Source organism: Hypanus sabinus, chromosome 9 (genome assembly GCF_030144855.1).
Source record: "Hypanus sabinus isolate sHypSab1 chromosome 9, sHypSab1.hap1, whole genome shotgun sequence".
In the NCBI taxonomy this organism is placed as follows: domain Eukaryota; kingdom Metazoa; phylum Chordata; class Chondrichthyes; order Myliobatiformes; family Dasyatidae; genus Hypanus; species Hypanus sabinus.
This window is the reverse complement of record NC_082714.1, coordinates 45434640-45455449: the sequence shown is the minus strand read 5'-3', so window position 1 is coordinate 45455449 and position 20810 is coordinate 45434640. Positions and strand designations below refer to the sequence as shown.

Here is a 20810-nt window from a genome sequence, read left to right as displayed (position 1 = left end):
TGACTGGAAAAAGACTGACAGGCCTGTGATATGCTCCACATGACCACCTTTCCATTCCATGTCATCTAGCCCAGTAAGAATACCCTTTTATTTATTATTCATTTCTCTCATATTTACATGTCTAGTTCTCCAGTAAATTATTTAGGCCATCAATCTGAATCATTGCCCTCTGCACAGATGCAAACCAACCGGTTGATTATTTCAGCATTTTCTGTTTTCATTCAAGAGTTTCAAGGATTCTTAAAGTTGAAAGTGATATACGCACACAAAGATGTGTTTGAGTATTCTTTATAATGAGATGTCTTACACTGAAAAGAACTTCATAGTGGAAACATTATACAGAGGTACAGCATAGAAACACCCCTTTGCTGCATCAAGTCAATTCCAACGATCAAAAACCCATTTGCCCTAATCCTACACTATTTCCAACTCTCTTCACTTCCTTATCAGCTCCTTCCTGGTTCTACTATTCTCAGACACAATGGGAGCAATTTGCAATGGCCAATTAAACTACCCCTTGGTATGTGGGAGGAAACTGGAGCACCAGGAGGAAACCCATGTCGTCACCAGGAGAACATGCAAACTGTCATTAATTCAGTGAGAAAGTATTTGAGAGAGTGTAGTTATTTATAACTTGAAAGAATATGGAGGAATGCTTGGTTAAAATGATGCCAACAGTGAAAATGGAGATTATAAATTGAGTTTTCCATTTGGATCCCAGTGCCCCAAACTCTCCCTTTGCAATGCACTTTCTCTGTAAGTATAACACCCTACTCTGTATTCTGTTGTTGCTTTCTTGTGGACTTATGAAGTGACTGATCTGTCCAGGTGGTTTATAAACTAAAGTGTTTCACTATCTCATACATGTGAAAATAATAAACTCATTACTAATTATTAATGTCCGGCTCCTTTCTAAGTGACGAAATATTAAATATAACTGAAAAAATCAGCTTCTGCAGTTAAACCCAAAATACAATCATTATGAAGTTCTTAATTTTGCCCAACAAAAAGTTTAAAGAAAGGATTAAAAGCTGCTGCTGGTTGGAAGGGAATAGAGCTTCAGGTGCAATGGGTGTAAACAAGTGAAAAGTGCTGCAGTACATGGACATCAAGATACTGAGCTCTTTTCCAATGGTACGACCTTCATCTCTCTCAGCAATTGAAAATGTTGATAAATTCAATGAGATGTTAATAACTGTTCTAACTTTAGAGAAAGGAGGAGCAGAAGAGATACAAAAGAGAGAGCTTGGGGCATAGGAGCCCCAATGGAAAAACGAAATAAGGTGCAACAGCCATGACAAGTGATATCATGGATTGTGATATCAGGAGTTCATCTTTATCATTCAAGTGTATTATAACAACAGGATAGAAGCTGACAAGCCTAGTGTAACGTGTTCTCAAGCTTTTGCTATCAACAGTGTGATGGAAGGCGGAGAAGAGAGAATGACTGGATTCTTTGATTATTTTGTAGACAGAGCAAGGGGAAGGAAGGGCATTTTTTTGTGATGAAGTGGATTGTGTTGCCAACTCTGCAATTCCTTGTAATCTTTGGCAGCGCAGTTGCCATTACAAGCTCTGATACATCTGGATAGGATGCATTCTATGGTACATCTGTAAAATTTGGAGAGGAGAGGGACATGCCAAATTTCCTTAGCCTTTTGAGGCAGTAGATGCACTGGTATGTCTTCTTGGCCATAGCATCTCTGTAGACAAGCTATGTTATATTAACCTGAAAATTATTGTGTAGTCTTAAGTCCAAGTTATTCTATAATTTATAAGATGTATGTACTTAGGATATTGGAAAATGTTAGTCCCCAAAAATGTGAGGGATGTTTGTCCCTCTAAGGTTTTGTTCTCCTCCAGGGTATATAAATGCCCCAACTTTCCCATGCTGAATTAGCTCCATACCTGCCCCCTGCTGCCTGTTAATCCAGTGTATTGTTAGTATGAATACTTCAAAACATGTCATTAAATTTAGCAAGATATGGAGGGAATTGTAACCTCCTTTTCTCAACAACCCCATTCTCTGCTTGGGTTGAACTAAGCATCATTGCCAATGAATCCTGCTTTTTGGTCTGAGCAGAATTGCAATAATTCAGGTCCACTAAGTCTATACTGCAGAATAAACCTAGATCAGCCATGGTAGCCTGGGGGGTTAGCACAACACTATTACAGCTCAGGATGCTCCAGAGTTTGGAGTTCAATTCTGGCATTTTCCTGTAAGGAGTCTGTGGAATGCATAGGTTTTCCCCCAGTGCTCCGGTTTCCCTCCAGAGTCTAAAGACCTACCAGGTAAGTTGTATGTTTAGGGATTAGTTTAGGGTTAATCAGGTTGGTCAGGTGTTGCTGGGGGGCGTGGCTCAAAGGACCAAGAGGGCCTACTTCATGCTGTATTGCTAAATAAATAAATAGATAGATAGGTAAATAAATATATAGACAGATAGATAAATAAATAGATAAATAAATAAAGTAAGTATGTAAGTAAAATGAGGTGTTGTACAGGTAAATCATCTCAGCCCAGAATAGAACAATATTACCCCACTTCCTGGCATCTCAGCATGTGTTGGAAATACAATTCTAAATTTCCAATTGTATTTACGTTTGCACGTCTTCTCTGGCAGAAAAATTTCTTAACTAATGTCATCAAGTGACACAACACCCAAACTTTGTGACAACATTGATTGTCAACATCACTTTTCTGATGGCTGGTTCGTAGAGCAATGTGTTTTTAACCATATAAGAACAGAAAAACCAGGGGAAACTCAGCAACTCAGATAGTATCTGTAGAGGGAGAAACAGAGTTATTGTTCCAAGTCATTGAACAGGAAAAGCAAGAAAGCCCTGCTTTTATGAAAATTGATAGCCCTAAATCATGCTTTTTAGAAAGAAAAAGGTTTTCATCAAATTGGTCATTGAAGTCTTTTAAAAATATTAAAATATTTTTTGGTCTCTCTGCCATTTCAAGGACACAGTCAGGCAGGAAGCATCTGCATCAGAGAAACTAAGTGTCTATGGATAAGAAAAGTTAGCAGCAAGTCTACACAGTGAGCTAGGTATAGTATAATTCAGTTAATATTCTTGAAAATTTCAGCTAAGTGGCACCAAATGGGTCATGCCATTTTCTTGCAGCCAGCACTGGGCAGGAGCTACAGAAGCCTGAAATGGCTCTTGAACCAAATGGTAAAGCCCTAATAATTATAATTTAGCAACACTGACAATTGGAGCACTTTGCACTAAAATTGCCTTTTTTGAGTCTAATTATATTTTTAATTGTAAAAATTATGTATATTTTATTTTTTCTTGTGAATGCTGCTTATATGATGCTATGTTACTGTAATGCTTCTGCAAGTAAATTTTTCACTGCATACGTGTACATATGATAAACTTGATTTTGACTCTTGCTTTTGATTTTGAGCACAGCTTTCTACTGTATATTATCTCTTCTGGTGACCCAACTACCAGAATTCACAAGTAATTAGGCATTGTGTTCTTTCCATATACATATATCTTTTCTAAAGTGGAACTGTCTGCTGTATTCCAGATGTGAGCTGCCTAGATTTAATTTATTTCCCATCTGCTTCCTTATGTTCCAGGCCTCTGGATACAAAGCCCAGCATTACATTAAATGTTTTGATCATTGTTTTGCAAGCTCTATATAGCATTCTAACAATCTATATATACAGGCCTCTAATTCTCTTTGGATCACCACCATTAATAATTGAGAAAATGTTGTGTTCTGACAGATAATGTGTGGTTAACCATTTAAAGTTTAAAAGAACAGTTAGATTCATTTAATTAATGTATTAGTAAGTTCTTGTAATTTAATTTAATGTTCCCAGGTATATTGCACACAATGGTGAGCACACAATTGGTGAGCTTTGACAAACCCAGACTTCCTGTAACATTACTGGTAAATAGTTTCAGTTTACTGTGGACAGACTCTTGCTTCACTGCTTCATCAAAATGGCAAACGTGGAGTAGCTATTTTGCACTTCTCCCTTTTGGCACTTCTTCAGCAGTCCCTCAGGATGGTGGATGGATGACTTCCACTCCATTTTGTGAGGATTAGGATGGCCAATGGGAACACTGTGGGGCTTATTAGCCACATTTTGACATCATAATGAACCCAATTATATTATGATGACAATTCAATAAATGGAAATGGAACACTGGAATGAAAGCTAAATCTTGCACATTTATTACAGCTAAATCTATTATGACCTACTCCTAGCTAGTTTTAGGATGTGTTATTACAGTAACCTACCCTGAACAAACCCTAGAAATTCTCTAGCATTTAGATACGAGTTAGTGTACTTGTCCAAACTAAATTAAAATTATAATACACCATTAAAACTACCCTTCTTGGTTATACACAAAAGGTGGAGGAACCCAACTGATCAGGCAGCATCCATGGAGGGAAAATGGACAGTTGACATTTGGGGTTGACGCCCTTCATCAAGAATGAGAAATAGAAGGGAGATAGCCAATGTAAGAAAGTGGAGGAAAGAGATGGAACAAGAGTTAGCAGGTGATATGGATCTGGATGAGAGGGCAGGGGGTGGGGGGTGGGGTGGTGTTGTGGTCGAAAGGCAGATGGACGAAGTCTACTTGAATAATTACTCCATTTTTGTAATCCTTCACTTCATTACAACTGCTAATGAGACATACTCATAACTTCTTGAGTCTTGAATCCTTTTCGATCCATTAGTTTGATAATATTACCAACTCCTGCATACCCCTTGATACGTTCTGTTTCATCATTAAATTCATCTCCCTCTTGTAGTGTCTTTTGACTCTTTTCTGCTGCTGCTCATTAAGACAAGAACAGAGCTATCAATCACACAAAATAAAATCCTTTCCTTAATATTGCCAACACCCAACAAAATGATAATGGCTGGAACAACCAAAGACATTCCACACAGTACATACCAGTTCTTGAAGTTGGACTTTTGTGTACATTAAATTCCACCAGTGATTAACTATTTACGTGTGTGACATTATGCTGCCAAAAACTGGTAATAAACCTATATATTAGCTACACAGTTCCAAAACTTAAGCACACGTAAATTTATGCATCTCTTTAGTTCTTTCTATGAGAAAATCTACTTAATAAACTAAAATAACACACTAACAATATCTGTCAATTTCTGATCATTTCCATAAATTATTTATAAAAAATATTATGCATAATTAATCTCACATTCCATACTATTATTACTTTCTTGAAGTCCTGAATCGCAAGTGTAGGGAGCAAGGAAAGAAGCAAAAGAGCAGGACCTCAGTGCCAGTAATCTCAGGATTGCTCTCAGCGTCATGTGCCATTGAGGGTAGGGATAGGATGATATGGCAGATGCATATGTGGCTGAAGAATTGAAACGGGGGCAATGTTTCAAATTTGAGGATATTGCGATCTCTTCTGGGAAAGGTACCAGTACAAAAGATACATATTACACCTGAACATGTGAGGGACCAACGTCCTTGAGGGCAAGTTTGCTAGCACTGCTGGGGCGAGTTTAAACAAGGTTGGCAGGGGTATGGGAACCAGAGTGGTATGTCAGATAATGGAGTTTGTATAAAGATGGATGCAATGTTTAGAGATTCTGTGAAGATTCAAGATTTAAGATTGTTTAAATCATTTTCTGTGCACAAGTATAAAGGAGGACATAACAATTGCTAAACCAGATCTGATGCAGCACAAAAAAAAACACAATAAGATAAAGAGCACAATAATAATAATAATAATAATAATAATAATACTGTAAATATAAATACATAAGCTGACTTGTATACATAGATTAATTGTATGTCCATAAGGTGATACTTAGGCCCAGAACTGTCTGTACATAAGGTGGCTGATGGAAAGTGATAAAATGATAGTGGTTGAGTGTGTGAAAGGGTTGGTTAATGGGTGGAGGTGTTGATCAGCCATACTGCTCGGGGAAAGTAACTGCTTTGAGTCTGACAACCCTGGCATGGATGCTACATAGCCTCCTTCCTGATGGGAGTGAGACAGAGAGTCCATGGGTAAGGAGGGTGGGGTCCTTCATCATGTTACTGGCCCTTTTCTGGCACCCTTCTGTGTATATGTCCTTGATGATTAGGCTGGTGCTGGTGATGCATTAGACAGTTTTTACTAGCCATTGTAGAAGCTTCTACACAACTGTAGAATGATGTGACTATGGATGTGCATAGTCCCATTCTCTTCAGCCTCTGCAGAAAGTACAGTAGAGGCATTGGTGAGATTTTCTTGTGGACATACTTAGTAAATCTAAGAACCATAATTAATGAGCAAAAGACAAATTGTGCAAATTCAAAAGAGAAAAAAATAAGCAATAAATATTGAGAACATGAGATGAAGATTCCTTGAAAGTAAGACCATAGGGAAGGTGGGAACAGTTCAAAGATGCCTAAGGTGAGGTTTCTCCTGACTGTTCTGTCACCGGATTTGAAGGCTTAGGGAGTGCACTTCTGTGTTCAGCCAGGGCTTCTGGTTGGGCCATCAAATGACCATTCTTAAGGTACCAATGCCATCTACACACTTACTGATGTAGCTTGTGAAAGATGAGGCATATTCCTCGAGGTCAGTGTCTTCTCCGTTTGTGGCCACTTCCTGGGACAGAAGGATAGGCAGTGGATAGGGCATAAATGTAGTCATTTGGATGGGTTGAAATGCGTTTACTGATATACACTGTGGCCATTACAGAGACGTGGCTGTCACATGGGCAGGAATAGCTACTGGATGTTTCAGAGTTAAGCAGGATTCTTAGTAATGTGGAGGAACAGAGGAATATTCGGGTCCAAGTCCATAGGTCCCTCAATGTTGTCATGCAAGTTGATAGAGTAGTTAAGAAGGTATATGGTGTGTTGGCCTTTGTTAGTTTAAAGATTAAGTTCAAGAGCCATGAGGTAATGTTGCAGCTTTATAATACCTGGTCAGACCACACTTGGAGTATTCTGCTTCAGTTCTGGTCTCCTCTTTATAGGAAGGATGTAGAAGCTTTAGAGAGGGTGCAGAGGTGATTTACCAGAATGCTACTGGATTAGAGAGCATGTCTTATGAGCAATGGCTTTTCTCTTTGGACGGAAAGATGATAAGAAAGGACTTGATAGAGACATATAAGATAATAAGGGGCATAGATAGATTGGATGGACAGCACCTTTTCCCCAGGGTGGCAATGGCTAAAACGAGAAGACATACTTTTAAGGTGATTAGAGGAAATTATAGGATAGATGTCAGAAGTAGGTTTTTTTACAGAGAATGGTAAGTACATGGAACGCAGTGCTGGAGGTGGTGGGAGATCAAGTCAAGTCAAGTCACTTTTAATGTCATTTCGACCGTAACTGCTGGTACAGTACATAGCAAAAATGAGACAATGTTTTTCAGGACCATGGTGTTACATGAAACTAGACTGAACAACGTAATAAAAAAAAACAGAGAAAGCTACACTAGACTACAGACCTACACTGGACTGCATAAAGTGCACAAAAACATTGCAGGCATTACAATAAATAATAAACAGGACAATAGGGCAAGGTGTCAGTCCAGGCTCTGGGTGTTGAGGAGTCCGATAGCTTGGGGGAAGAAACTGTTACATAGTCTGGTCGTGAGAGCCCGAATGCTTCGGAGCCTTTTCCTAGATGGCAGGAGGAAGAAGAGATTGTATGAGGGGTCCTTCATAATGATGTTTCCTTTGCAGAAGCAGCGTGTAGTGTAAATGTCCGAGAGACCTCGATGATCTTCTCAGCTGACCTCACTATCCACTGCAGGGTCTTGCGATGGGAGATGGTGCAATTTCTGAACCAGGCAGTGATTCAGCTGCTCAGGATGCTCTCAATACAACCCCTGTAGAATGTGATGAGGATGGGGGTGTGGGAGATGGACTTTCCTCAGCTTTCGCAGAAAGCAGAGACACTGCTGGGCTTTCTTTGCTATGAAGCTGGTGTTGAGGAATCAGGTGAGATTCTCCGCCAGGTGAACACCAAGAAATTTGGTGCTCTTTATGATCCCTACCGAGGAGCCGTCGATGTTCACCGGGGAGTGGTCGCTCCATGCCCTCCTGAAGTCAACAACCATCTCTTTTGATGCGGATACATTTAAGAATCTCTTAGGCAGGCACATGGATGAGAAAAAAATGGAAGGTTATATGGGAGGGCTCCAAGGGTAGTCATAGCTGAAGGGTGGTAGTGGGGACGAGTTCCCATTGCTAAACAAATGCTGTTCATGGCGTGCGTCTCAAACAACCTCTGACAACCAAGTCCAACTCCAGGCCTTCACGTGTGGCGTAGTTCTCACGCCTGGCGGAGCTGTTCTCACTGACAGGAGAAGGGGCAAAGGTGGGCCACTGGCACCTTAAAAACCAGTTACTCTGGGCAGATGGGGCTCATTAACCACGGATGGTAGCTCATCTAGGAGAGGGAAAACTCCAATTTCAAACCTCTGCTGCCTTGTGGCTATACCCACTCATGGGAGAGGCTTTGGGAGTAAACCCCGAGGAAAAATCCGGAGTCGGAGTCCCGAAGTCCGCTGACTGCTGTACCCAGCACCGGCACGGCAACTCCTGCGATGCTGCTGGTGCCAAACTGTACCGACTTTCATCGTTCCTTTGGACCTGTCATCAGCGTGGGGGGGCGGGGGGCGAGACTGCATGGGCAACAGACGGATCTCCATATCGACTCTGCCCTGGCTTGCACCCTGGAAAAGCCACTCCCAATGACTACCAGAAGCGCAGTACCCATAGTTGACCATGACTGACGGAGGCTACATATGGAAGGGAATGCTTAGATTGATCTAAAAGGTCAGCACAACATCATGGGCTGAAGTGCCTAATACTTTGCTGTACTGTTCTAAGTTCTCTGATTAACTGCATATAACCTTCAGCTTTTTTATTCTGTGCTGTTTGATTTGAAGTTAGAAAGATGTTGTCTTTGACTTTCCCTTTCTGGAATGCTTCCACTGTTCACCCTGGTCTTAACTCTTTTCAGCCTATCCTGCCATGCTTGAGCTCTATCTGGCGTAACATCATTCATGGGAGCTTCAGAATCTTTGATTCACTTCCACAGCACAACACAGTCATCGATCAGTCTGAATTTGATTTAAGCCTAGTACGTCCTGTCTACTGCAGCGACATCATCAGATTTGATTGATGTCAACATCCCATGCTGAGCTTTTACCTTCCACCTTATCAAAGATCTTTGTTAATGGAACAATTATCATCCCAAAAGCTCTGCAAAACGGCTGTCTTGTATCATCCAAACAAGTCACAGGCTCATCCTGTTACCAAGAACTGCAAACATTCCCATTGTTCTAATAAAGACTCCGCCATAGCTCAGACACAAACTGATAAACAGGGACGGTTCAATTGTCCATCTTACTCTGGGATTCTGGCTCATTTCATGCTACTTTCCTTTATTTGGCCTTCCAATTTACCTCAGCTGAAGTGTCTTCATTATGTACCTCCTGGCCCCAGATCTCACAGTCCTGAACTGCGGTACTTGCTAAACTTGCTGCTCTTGTTCTTAAATAAATGTGTGCACAGCTTTCTCCTAAGTACCTAAACAGCCTCAGGGTGGAGGAGCAAAACTTTATATTCTGCTTGGGTAGCCTCCAACCTGTTAGCATGAATATTGATTTCTCGTTCTGGTAAAGAAATTTTCCCACCCACTCCCCCCTTCTTCTATTCCCCACTCTGGCCTCTTACCTTTTCTCACCTGCTGATCACCCATCCCTCATATCCCTCCTCCTTCCCTTTCTCCTGTGGTTCACTCCTATCAGATTCCTTCCTCTCCAACCCTTTACCTTTCCCACCCACCTGGCTTCACCAATTACCTTCCGGCTATCCTCCTCCCCTTCCTCTCACCTTTTATTCTAATGTTTCACCCTTCCATTCCTGTCTTGAAAAAGGGCCTCGGTCTGAAATATCGACTGTTTGTTCATTTCCATAGATGCTGCCTGACCTGCTGAGTTCCTCCAGCACTTTGTCTCTGTTGCTTTGGATTTCCAGCACTTGCAGAATCTCTTGTGTTTATGCATATGGATAAAATGCTTCCTATGGTGTGTCTATAAAAGTTAGTGTTGGTCAATGGGGACAGGCCAAATCTCTTTAGTCTCCAAGGACGTAGAGGCACTGGTGTACTTGGTCATGTTATTTATGTGTTTGGACCAGGACAGGCTATTGGCTTTGATCTCTCCTACAAACTTAAAGCACTGAATCCCCTCAACTTAAGCACTCTGGTTAAGTCTCCTGACCATTGAGCCATCTTCAAAAGGCGATGCTCAAGAAGGCAGCATCCATCATTAAGGATCTCGCATGTAGGACGTGCCCTCTTCACATTACTATCATCAATGATGAGGTACAAGAATTTGAATACACACACTCAATGTTTTAAGAACAGCTTCTTTTACATCTATCATCTGATTTCTGAACAGTCCAGCCATGAATACTCCCTCACTGTTTTTGCTCCCTTTCTGCACTATTTAGTTATTTTGCACAGTGCTGTCTTTGTCAACGTGGACCAGACAGTGAATTTGTAATCCGGAGGGAGCAAACGATGTTGGGACTAGTGAGGGTGGAGCGAAGCGGGAGAGTGTGGGACAGGTGGCAGAGAAGAAATGCCAAGGTGGCAGGGCTGGTGGCGTGGGTCCAGACACTAGGCAGGGTCATTTGAATCCAAACAAATGGTTATTTGATCATTACAGAGCGTCTCTCTGGTCTTTCCTGCTCCCTCCCCTCTTTTCCAACTATGATTCCCCTCTCTCTGCTGCCTTCCCACCAGTGTTGAGGACAATTGTGGCTGTTTATCCTCAGCGATAGTGGCTTGTTGGTCAGGGAATCAGAAATCCTATTTAAGAACTGTATCAGATTCAGATTTACATTCAGATTTATTTATCACATGTATGTGGAAACATACAGTGAAATGTGTCTTGTGTTAACAACCAGCACTCTCAAGGATGTGCTGGGGGCAGCCGGCAAGTGATGCCTCACATTCCAGTGCCAACATAGCATGCTCATCATACTTGGCAGCACAACACAGAACACAACAAAACACAAAACACCAAGTAACAAGGCAACCACAGAGAAACAAATCCTGTTCCTCCCCTGGCCATCGGGCCTCCACTCCACGGGACCCCGATAATGGGGTCTCAAACTTCATTCTTGTCGATGACAGGACCCTGAATGTCCTCATTGGTCTGACCTTGCCTTCGTCACTGGCTTTTGAATGTGGAGTGGAGGCTTACATTCCAGCTTGTCCTCTAATTTTGTCACATCTCTGTCCCTAAACCCTAACCTGACCCCTAACTCCCTTCGCTGTCACCAAAACCATACCTACAAACCTAAAATAAAGCTAAAAAACTACCTAGGTCTAGCCAATGACCTCAACAGAGACTGCAGCTGAGTGCCATCTTGAAAAAAAATGTTTTGATTGGAACAGAAGCAGTAGCTCAGTCTGAGCAACAATATGTGTGCTTAATCACTAAGAAACTAAATCATCGGAGTTTATGGCAGCAAACAATCTGCTGGAGGAATTCAGTAGGTTGAGCAGCATTTGTAGGGATGAAGAAAGTGAGATGATCTTGGTTGAGACCCCACATAGGGACTGAGGTTTGAGAGGAGTCTTTATGCCAGAGTTTGACCTGAACCAAAGAGTAATCTTCCTCCCCATTGATGCTGCTGAATGCTTTTAGCAGATATTTTTTGTTGCTCCAGCTACCAGCACCTGTGGCCTCTTGTGTTTCCAGTGTTGATGGTAATAGTCAGCACAATATGTTTGACAGGAACCAATATAAAATGAGTTTGGGGAATTTCAATCTACTTCCCAGAAGATGTGGTTTCACAGAATTAAACTTCCTCTAATCAAAGTGATGCTGTCACTCAGAAACTAAGTCAGAAGAATAGCTGATGAGGTGTGTTACCAACCCCATAACTGGGTGTCTTACCAGCAAAGATAGGAGTATCCGTTGAAGTCTGATGATACTATTTTTAACAGTATTTATTAGTAAAAATACACAAAAATAATATCAATGCAAATATACAGATAATATACGTCATCAATACTAAACCTGAAAGTGCGAGTATAATAATAATCAATAAGAAATAAGCTCTATCGTTGTCTAGGGGATAATGAATTGTCCGACGGAAATATAAAGTTCAGTTCAGTTCATGCAGGCTGCGTTAGTTGCTGATCACTGTGTTGCAATTGTTGGAGAGAGAGAGAGAGAGAGAGAGTAACTTGCCGACTTTCCTTTTTACGATCTTGTTCCGTCGATGCGTTGTTATTGTGGCCATTCACGTATGACCTCTCCGTCCTTTAGCTAGACCGTTCTGTGGAGGACTCATCACCCAGGCAAATGGTGGACACACACACAAGCCCCCACCGGTCTCGTAGCATCTCTCCTGGTGCGTCTGAGGGGTGTTTCCCAGACCCTACTTTTATCCCCACTCACAGGGTCTCAGGTGTCAATCAGGTTGGGATGATGCAATCCCTCAACCAGACCACTCTGGTTGCCCCCTGAGGGGTTTCAATGAATATAACAGTACTCAATACACAATACCTTCTCCAAGAGACAATAGCAGTAATCTCTCTCTTTGTCAATAGGAGACATTCCAACCTGTGCTGTGCCTCTCTCTCATAAATTTGTATGAGCTGTTTATCTCTCTCATTTCCTTGGTATCAGAACTGAAATAATAGCGATTTTGCGATTCTCAAAAAGGGGGGGGGGGCGATTTTGCACCCTTCTGCCCATCAGAGTTGCTCTTCATTCGTAACGCCCCCATCCTTCTAAGAATTTTTACCACAGGGAAAAATTAACTAATACAGAGTCTTACAGAATTTCAGAATCTAACATAATACAAAAGAGTTTTTCACTACAAAGTAATAGTTATACATTCAATTCAGCATCTAAATGGTTAGCGATTACATCGTCACTTCCTTTAATATCTTATACCTTAATAAATTCCTGTAGCATCAGACTCCAATTTAATAACCACTTTTTTTTTTAATTCCTTTTCTTCAGCAAAACAAAACTAAAGGGTTGTGATCTTAAGTATATAATACAAAATGTGAACCAATACATGTGTGATTATTCTGTAGTACATTACAATAGTTTATGCAAATACTAATCTTTATTTTACTTTTAAACTTAACAGTCAATCTTCCATGGTGTTGTTTTTATTAGTTACATGCTTTGTCGAAATCCCTTAAAACCAGATGTTATTTAAAGTGGCATTTTTTCAACCTACGCCCTTTTTCCACTTAACTCTCACGTGGTTAGCTTGCTCACCAGTGTGGAATAGGCTTTCGCATACTCCTTTCATACGAGTTATTTTATCAACAATGTTTTCCAAACTTAGCCCATCTTCTGAACTTCCACACAATTCTTTATTTTTAAGCAAGTCGTTAGTTTTATCTTCAGGACTCTTCATTCTATTAGTTTTCAGGTTAACATCTGCAAGCGATCCCTCTTTGTCCAAACAACATTTCAAATTCTGCCTCTTCACAGCACACCCTTGAATAGCATTAGCGAGTGGGGTACCTTTACATTCCAAATCAAACTGTAATTGATTCGCAGGCACCTTGTTAACAAGCCATTGTTCCTTCAGCCTGGTTACTGCTTCTGACCCCAATCCAGACTTTAAATTTTCTTCATTCAATTTAGGAGCTACACTTTTCCCTTCTCCTTCAATAATAATATTCACATCACCAGCCTTCTCCTCACTAACTTTTAACACACCTTCTAACACAAACAACTGAGAATTCTCACTTCCCATTAGTACCAAGGTTAACCCTTTCTTCACTGAACCATCTGACCCAAAAGGACTGCATTCCTTTTCAACCAAATCAGATATCTCAGACTTTTCCTGAGTTTCGTTACTAGGTTCAGTACCATGTGCATCCACATCTTGAACACACTCAGATGGGACATCTGCCTCTTCCAGGCTTTCAATACCCGTCCCCTTTTCAAATTCTAAGTTCCCCTGATCCTCCCAGTTACTCTCTGGGCAACTCCCTTCCAGAGTAAACTCAACCCCGTGGGCTGAAACAACCTCATCTGCTAACCCAGCAGACTCCTTCAAGGTAATGGCATCCTTTTCATCTAGGTCTGCCCTTATTTCATTATCGGGAACACATTTAAATTCTTCAACTTCTTCAAACAATTCTGTCAAGGCAGACAGATCATCCATGTCCAACCCTGGACCTTCTAACAGCCTTATCTGTTTCTCATTTTTACTCCATGCCTCTATAAATTTCCTCCTGGCTAAGGTCTACCTCCTCTCCTTTACTCTCTTTCACCTCCCTATTCTCCATTTTACCACCCTCTAACCCCTCCTGTTACAGGGTCGGTAAAAACGTCTTGGCCAAATCAACACAGGACTCACTTAAACTGGTCTCTTGCTCAGCTGCCTTTCTCGACATGTTGCGAATGATCGCGCATGCGGGATAGATCTTGGAGCCTAGGGGCGGGTCCTCAACACTTACAGGCTGGCTCGTCAGCTTCACCGCTGAACATACGTCACCACCTGCTAAATTGTTACCAAGAAGGACGTCCACGCCTTTTCTCGGGAATTCTGATCCCACCCCTATTTCAACTGGTCCAGATAGCAGATCACAATTTATAATGATCCTATGCAAAGGCACAGCTTCTGTCCCTTTTCCTATTCCTCTCAAGACTGCCTCTCCCGTCTCAGGACCAAAATCTACTACCTTACCGAGAATCAATGACTGCTCAGCTCCAGTATCTCTCCAGATCCGCACTGGAACTGGTGCTTCTCCCTCTTTCACAGACACAGTCCCTTCCGAAATAAATTTCTCATGCCCCTCTCGTATTTTATCTACCTGGGGCTTTCTCGTCGATTTGCTGATCGACACAATACACCCTGTAGGGACCGCTGTGTTCCCTTTTCCTGTCTCCTTCCTCGGAGCAAAGCACTTAGATGCAATATGACCAACCTTTCCACAATTAAAACAGGTCAAGCCAGGAACCCTCCTGCCATCTTGCCTTTCCTCCTCCTTATTTTCACCACTAGCTCCCGGCTGAATCTCTGCCTCAGCCGGCGGGCCTTCTCTACCATTCCCACGGTCTCTCTGGTAACTGTTATTCAAGGAAAACTTTGTCTTGTGGGTTAGGGCATATTCATCTGTGAACCTGGCAAATTCAGATATGGACTTATTCGGCTTCTCATTCAAATTCATCCGGATATCATCCGAAACACAACCTTTAAATTCCTCAATCAGAATTAACTCCCTGAAACGCCGCAAATCCTCTTCCATCCTTTCTGCTGCACACCAACGATCCAAGAGCACACCCTTCTCATAGGCAAACTCTGCATACGTCTGATTCCACACTTTCTTTAAATCTCTGAACTTTTGCCTATAGGCCTCAGGTACCAATTCGTAGGCCTGAAGAATGGCCTGTTTTACTTCCTCGTAATTCTCAGACTCCTCCTCCTCCACAGACAACGTCGCATATGCCCATTGTGCCTTTCCTTTTAACATACTTTGTAACAATGCAACCCACTGATCTCTGGGCCACTTCTGATTCACTGCCACCTTTTCAAAATGCAAGAAATAACTATCAACATCCGTCTCCTCGAACGGAGGTACTAACCTAAACTCCCGACTAACATTAAACTGCTCCTCTGAGTCTGCCTCTTGAGCTCTTCGCTCTTGCCTTAACTTCTCCATGTCCAGCTCATGCTGCCTCTGTTTCTCCTCCCTTTCAGCTCTTTCCTTCTCCTTTTCAGCTGCTTCCAGCTCTTTTAACCTAATTTCATGCTCCCTCGTCGCCTCTGATTCCTTTAGCTGGAGCTCATACTCCCTTTTTTTCTGTTCCAACCTTAATTTTTCCAACTCTAACAGAGCCGTCCCAGTAGCTGGTACCTTTTCAGGGGTAGGTTCCACTACCTCAGCCGCAAACACCTCCTTATTAAAATGATACTGAGCTATGGCCCTCTGTATCTCCCACTTTTTCATTGACAACTTCACCTCTGTGAGTTTTAATCTTTTCACAATATTTACCTAGTCCGACTCTGTGGCACCCTCTAGCGCCTCCGGAGTCGGGTTTTTTGTAAATTCGTCTACGTTCATCTTTGCTGGTTTCCTGTCTGGTTACCCGTGCAACCAGATCCAAGTCTGGACTTAAAAGCCCAATTCACTGGCCCTCCAATTTGGTATCAAATCTCAAGACGAGGCCCCAAGTTGTTATGAATCCCGTAACTGGGTATGTTACCAGCAAAGATAGGAGTATCCGTTGAAGTCTGATTATACTATTTTAACAGTATTTATTAATAAAAGTACACAAAAATAATATCAATGCAAATATACAGATAATATACGTCATCAATACTAAACCTAAAAGTGCAGGTATAATTATAATCAATAAGAAATAAGCTCTATCGTTGTCTAGGGGATAATGAATTGTCCGATGGAAATATAAAGTTCAGTTCAGTTCATGCAGGCTGCGGTAGTTGCTGATCACTGTGTTGCAATTGTTGGAGAGAGAGAGAGAGAGAGAGAGAGAGAGTAACTTGCTGACTTTTCTTTTTACGATCTTGTTCCGTCGATGCGATATTATTGTGGCCATTCATGTATGACCTCTCTGTCCTTTAGCTAGACATTTCCGTGGCGGACTCATCACCCAGGCAAGGGTGGACACACACACAAGCCCCCACCGGTCTCGTAGCGTCTCTCCTGGTGCGTCTGAGGGGTGTTACCCCAGACCCTACTTTTATCCCCAGTCACGGGGTCTCAGGTGTCAATCAGGTTGGGATGATGCAATCCCTCAACCAAACCACTCTGGTTGCCCCCTGAGGGGTTTCAATTAATAGAACATTACTCAATACACAATTCCTTCTCCAAGAGACAATAGCAGTAATCTCTCTCTTTGTCAATTGGAGATGTTCCTACCTGTGTTGTGCCTCTCTCTCATAAATTTGTATGAGCTGTTAATCTCTCTCATTTCCTTGGTATCAGAGCTGAAATAATAGCGATTTTGCAATTCTCAAAAAGGGGGGGCGACTTTGCACCCTTCTGCCTATCAGAGTTGCTTCTCATTCGTAACAGGTGAAAACTGCTTGCACCAGTGCAGCGATCATTGCTGTTACCAGGTGGGCATGTTAACTACACAACTGAAATGTAGCATGCTTCATGGTGCTGTTGGCGAGGAATACATGTTGCTGAATCTATGGCTAAGACTTTCCATTCCTCACAGTAACTACCCAAACTTCACAAACTATTTATTATTATTTCTGGGATACCAATACATCAGTGCTAATGGTTATTATTGCAGGGAAGTGTTAAGTTGGGTCCTAAAGGGTAATTTTACCTTATTGTAAAATTTTGGAAACATCATACCATATGGGTGCTGACAGAGATAATCTTTTACATCAGTTAAGTAGATAAGTTAAAATCATCTTGTATCGCACAATTTGGAATTTTAAAAACACTTTGGAAGTTTTCCCACAACTTGACCACTAGGATATTTGTGGCTACAGTTATTCTGTGATTTGTGAAATTGCCATTTAGTTTCACTGTGGAAATGGTAGAAGTGCTGAAATTGCTGTTATTATATGCTTGCTTTCAAGAAGTGAGATCCAGAAGAGTTTTAAGCGGATATTAGCTTCAAGACACTTGAAGAAGCCAGATATATGACAACTACTTATTCTGAGTCTGTAACTGGAGCAGCTTCAATTTCATCTATGCATTCCATAATCTTTTGGCTATTTTTACTGCTATCAGGTAAACTGAATTATCATTTGTATGTTTTGTTAAAATATTATTTGGAGACAATTAAGGACAAAGACTGCTATGAGAAATATTTTTACTTATACAATATTATTACGTGTACTGCATTTGAAGTTCTAAAAGAAACATGAAGATAATAACTAAGAAAAGAAGAGTGCATTTCACAGAAAATCTAGGCAGGAATTTTACCACAGTTCTCAACAATAGTCGAGGAATCCACAGAGATGTGGATAATTCAGTGTTCCTGAATTCTGATCTGAAATATGGGGAATGAAAAGTAACATATTGAACTTGATTTTTCAGAGGAGTGAAATGGCTGAATCTTTTTGGAGAATCCAACAATGCATCATTCTGTGAAAATGTCAAGGTATAATTAGGAAGGCAATAGGAAGAAACAAAAAAATGAATTCATTTTAGCATGCTGGCAAGATTAGCATTTTCAGTTTCCATGCATTCACCAATATTTATCTCTAAACAGTTAAATATGTTCCGCAGAGACAGTCAGATATGCAGGTGAGTGTTCTGAAATGAAGGGTTTATCAGCATACTGCCCCTTAACTTTGACTTTTTTTGTTTTTGCTTTAATTAGGATTCATTATGTATACTTTAATTGCATATGCTTTCCCCAAGCTACCTTTGTTTCGTAACTGTTTAATTATGTATCGCCAGTTATGCTAAGCAGCTTAAATTCACTGAAATGCACTTAATTTCGTCAGTGAGATTCCAAACTGCACTAGAATATCTTATTTTTTTTATTTGGGGTCAGATTTCAGTGGTTAAATTGTACAACTAGCTGGACAGAATCTATGACCTTGTGTATTCAAGAGAGGTTTCCTGATGTTGAAAGCACTGCTGTTAGAACACAGTGAAATGTGAAACACAGGCGGGTGGGGTGCAAGATCAGGAAGGAAAAATGTCTATAGAGTTACAAAATCTAATGCTTAATAACATGGGTTTGTCACTCAGCTCCTCTTGTCTATTCCACCATTCAATGAGATTGTACTTGATCTGTATCCATTCCACCACCCTTGTCTAGGAAAAAAATCTATCACTAACAGAGTTAACATAAGTAGTTGGACTAATATGCCCTGCTTGTTGTTGGTGAATTTCAGACTTCTACCACCCTTTGAATGATGAAGAATTCCCAAATTTGACATCTAAGTCTGTTATCCTACATCTCAATACAGCCAAACAGCTGTCAATTTTTAAGTAATGCATCCACATTCTTACAGGTCCTTTTATTCTACCCTTAGTGTGTAAAGTGCACTTTATTCTGTCTGCGATTCAGATTTCTTTGCCCAGTATTCTGTAAACTCCTTGAAGTTCAAATGAATTCAAAAACTGCCATGAGTTTGCATGCTGTCCATTTATGAATTAGGCTTTTTATGAGTGGGAAGAAAGTTTTCTCTCTCTGCCAGCTGAAAGGTTTCCTCCCAAATAATATAAGCATGTCTCCCAGCAGTAAGTTTAGCAAAACTGGGCATGAAATGCTTTGTACTAACACTGGGTAAAAATACTGAAACAAGGAAAATCCAACCAGCAAACTCCAACCTAAGAAAAGCATTTTTGAGAAATTCCTATTAACCTTTATGCTGCTGAATCTGAAAATCAGTTATGTCCTATCTAGTTAGCTCTTTAATTTTGTTTTGTGTCAATGCTCACTTAAGAAATTCGAATCTTGGTTGAAAAATAAATATGTTTGAAAAAAGATGATATTTATCAAATTTCAACTTTTGGAGAGAGACTTTATGCAGCTGTATTTTTGCATGTTACATGCTGGTAATAGTTAACATTTAATCATCTGTCTAAAAGCCAAAGACAGATTAATGTTCTGAGAACTTTATGAGTACTTTCCTTAAAACATTCAGATTTCTTACCTGACTTTTAACTGAGCCATAGGCGAAGTATGGAATGCAAACACTTTATGTTTGGCTGTTTTAATTGAAGAGCTTCATTTGCAGCAGCCACATGCTGACCAAAACAATTGGTGAAAAGGAATTGTTTATTGGCTTCAGGCAGGCTCAAATCAAAAGGTGCAGAAACCATTCCCAGCAGGAAAGGCAGATATGGACAGGAGAGATCAAAGTGAGGTTGAGTAGATCGGAAAGAAGGAAGTGAGGGTGGGTGTGAGTCATATGAGGTAACATTGTGAAAACTTGTGCACCCTGTGCTATTACCCTTATTTATCTTAATCGAACTCATAAAAAATGTTTTGATTTAAATAAGGGAATCCACATCTGTCACACCATTTGTGTACTGGTCCAGTATTCAATTCCGTTTCAATGGAATTAAAAATTAATTGTGGCATTCAATGGTAGGCAAATGTAATTTTACCTGTTTTGTATGCCCAGTTTCATTCCCATTGTCAATGGGAGTGGGGATTATGATCTGATGCAGGGGCAGCTTAATTCTAATATACATTAAAAATATTGGATTATTTGTGGTTTAAATTTAATAGTGTTATTTAAGCCACAAAAATACAATATTTTGCACATAAAATTTGGGATGTAGACAAGAGACTTCTAAAGCTAGGATATGGAGCAGAGGCAGAGTGGCAGAGGCACTCAACAAGACAAATAACACCAACAGAGGCAGAGGGATAGTTGATGTTTCGGGTCAAGAACAGGATGTGTTAGGATGTAACCATGTTTGTGATTTTGATCCAGTGTTTGCTACAACTGTGAAAGGACATAACAGACTGAAAAAGAGAAGTATTTTGAACCTGACCAGTATGATTAAGTGCAGCACAGGCCGCTCCATATCGTACGTGGTGTACGGTTGTTACTGTGGACTTGGAGGGAAAGGCTGGCCACGGGATAGTACAGACTGGTAAGGAAGATTACTGTACTTTAACTTTATAACTACAGTCACTATATTTGTTATCTTTGGATTTAGCCTTCAGAGTTATTTATTGAATCAAAACCAAATATTTGAGCTGACAGTGTAAGTAATCTGACAAAAACAGCATTATACACGAACATCCAGCCTCCTGGATCACCAAATGCTTGCCACATACCTAACTACCACTAGTACCTCCTCCCAGATGGTTCACCCTTCCAAAATCAATACTG

The 20810-nt window shown here is 40.8% G+C and overlaps 1 protein-coding gene across 1 annotated transcript in view; it reads left to right on the top strand.

Moving 5' to 3' along the window:
* Positions 1–20810, top strand: part of pla2g10 (phospholipase A2 group X) — a 50115-nt gene that overhangs the window by 15581 nt on the left and 13724 nt on the right. Inside the window, exons 2-3 of the mRNA XM_059979597.1 lie at positions 17580–17733; positions 20406–20568. Of these exons, the coding sequence (XP_059835580.1) occupies positions 17643–17733; positions 20406–20568 (254 nt within the window). The 5' untranslated portion in view covers positions 17580–17642. The remainder of the gene's footprint in view (positions 1–17579; positions 17734–20405; positions 20569–20810) is intronic.